Source organism: Rhipicephalus microplus, chromosome 1 (assembly GCF_043290135.1).
Source record: "Rhipicephalus microplus isolate Deutch F79 chromosome 1, USDA_Rmic, whole genome shotgun sequence".
Taxonomy (NCBI): Eukaryota; Metazoa; Arthropoda; class Arachnida; order Ixodida; family Ixodidae; genus Rhipicephalus; species Rhipicephalus microplus.
This window is the reverse complement of record NC_134700.1, coordinates 34,822,584-34,824,957: the sequence shown is the minus strand read 5'-3', so window position 1 is coordinate 34,824,957 and position 2,374 is coordinate 34,822,584. Positions and strand designations below refer to the sequence as shown.

At 53.2% G+C, this 2,374-nt stretch overlaps 1 protein-coding gene across 1 annotated transcript; it reads left to right on the top strand.

The window, feature by feature from the left end:
- The first annotated feature begins 1,820 nt into the window (after window positions 1-1,820).
- Window positions 1,821-2,141, top strand: LOC119178027 (uncharacterized). Its single transcript, XM_037429197.1, has one exon. The coding sequence runs from the start codon at window positions 1,821-1,823 to the stop codon at window positions 2,139-2,141; it is 321 nt and encodes a 106-aa protein (XP_037285094.1).
- Window positions 2,142-2,374: the final 233 nt, after the last annotated feature.

Genomic DNA, 2,374 nt, shown 5'->3' with positions numbered 1-2,374 from the left:
CAGTATGCCGCGGTCAAAACCATCTTGCGGCCGTGAATAAGCGCATTGAATATCTTGAACGTCGGACGGCGAAGTTGCAGCAACAGGGACAAGGCCACGACGCATTGGGAGGGGACGCATAGACCATTTTTAACCGAAGCAGCAATGTCAACTCCACCCACACTGAAAAAAGAGGGGATGCACGCACAGTCGCGTTCCCCCAACGCCTTTGAATAGCAACCATGGCTGCGTCCCGCAAGTTTGTCGGCAACGCACCGTCTGGCAATGAAACTGTAGGCGCTTCGAAAACAAGAAAGAGCTGCAATGGTGCAATATATGAAACCTCTCTCGAAGAGCAAGCTTCCCGACGTGATTGCTTTGCAAGAACCTTTCGACCGGGCTCAGCTATCGGGCTATGTGGCATGTGGCTCTCCATGCGATTGCACGGGGAAAAACATAAAGGTGTGTACCCTGGTTAAGAGAGGGACGGCCTTTATCGGCCATTCACTTAATATCAGTGAGGAGCCGGACATTTACCACAACCTGATTGAGGTCGTGCCCTGCATCGGAAACAGGAAGATTGGCCTATTCATGCTTACGTGTACAGCCCCCATCAAAAAGGGGCCTCACGCACAACTTTGACGCCCTTTTTCGCGAAGCGATGGCGAAGGCCGCCTCCAGTCCCCTCCTAATCTATGGAGACATCAATGCACCACACACGCAATGGGAACATAGAGCCGACTCGCCCAAAGGTAAGAGGCTAGCCTAACTGATGGGCTAGCTTGGCTTGGTTCTACTCAATGAACCGGCATCGCACACCCGGATCGGACAGGGCGCGTGCCGCGACACGTCCCCTGATCTCTACATTTGGTCAGACACGGGCGCGATCACCTGGTCGAACACCTTTGAGGATCTGAGGAGCGACCACAGAGTCCTGTGCATTACAATGAGTGAGGATAAAGGCAAGATGGAGTCGTGGACTGGGACAAGTGTCGAGAGCAAAGAGAACGAGAGAAGCAGGAAGGGCCGATCGAGGATACCGGGAAATGGTGCAGGAAACTACTCGCGGACGTAGAAAAAGCTACAAAAGAAATAGAATGGCCAGACAGGCAAAAAGAACCTGAAGTTGGCGACAGGCCCTGCGGAAGTGTCGACGACAGCGTTCCCGAGCCGTCCAGGGTGAACAGCCGGCTTGCGCATTTTGTAGAGGCAAAGAAATCTATGCAGCGAAGAGCGAGTCTGCAGAAACTGAATAGGTAGATACGGAAGAAGATATCCGAGATCAACCGAGAGATTGAGGCCCACTGCGTTCGGCTGTGCGAACAGGCATGGCAGGAGCTGTGCGATACGATAGACGGAAACATGAGTGCAGGGTGCACATGGAAGATTCTCAGGCACCTGCTGGATCCAACCAGCACGAGAATGGCGACCCGTGTTCAGATGGCCAAGCTATGACACAAGTACAAAGACGACCCGCAGGCCTTCGTGGAGGAGATCATCCAGACGCACCTCCCTCACCCGGCAGGCGAGAGTCACATAGAATACTGCGGGGCTCCCAACGAGAAAATAGACGGGGAATTTTCCATGCAGAAAATTAGAGCACTCCTTTAGCTACTGAAGACTAAATCGGCACCTGGTCCTGACAAGATCACCAACCGAATTCTGAGGAACCTGAACGATGACGCCATCTAGAAGCTACGTATATCAATAAATGCTGGAAGGAAGGCCGTATTCCATAAGAATGGAAGACAGCGGATGTCATACTAACACGCAAGCCAGGTAAACCGCTTGAGGATTGAAATATGAGGCCGATATCTCTGACATCCTGCGTCAGGAAAGTCATGGAGCACGCCTGCCCCAACAGGGTGACGATGATCCCCGAGAAGCGGGATGCCTTCGGCACTCACATTATCGGCTTCCGCAGAGGACTTTCGACGCAGGATGTTAAGCTGCAAATCAAGGAACAGGTCGTTAACGCACCAAGCACGCACGCGCGCGCCCTGCTCGGGTTAGACCGCAAAAGTGCCTTCGATACTGTAAAACATGATGCCATTTTAGACAAGATCAACCAACTAGGTCTTGGTTCAAGGTTCCACCGGTACGTCAGCTGCTTCTTGACCGGACGCAAGGCGACGGTGAATGTCGACGGTGCCCCACCATGAACAGTTCACATGGGGGGTGCGGATACGCCGCAGGGCTCGGTGCTCTCTCCAATGCTTTTCCACCTCATCATGATTGGACTACCGAAGCGTCTCGATGCAATAGAGGGCATCAATAACATGATCTACGCCGACGTGACCGTGTGGACCACAGCGAATACGAGCATTGGTGAAATGAAAGAGAAAATACAGCAGGCCGTCCGGGCCGTGGAGCGGCACCTCAAAGGCACGGGACT

Excerpts from the sequence above, each read along its gene's own strand:
- LOC119178027 (XM_037429197.1), top strand. The coding sequence starts at position 1,821 with ATGGAGCACGCCTGCCCCAACAGGGTGACGATGATCCCCGAGAAGCGG.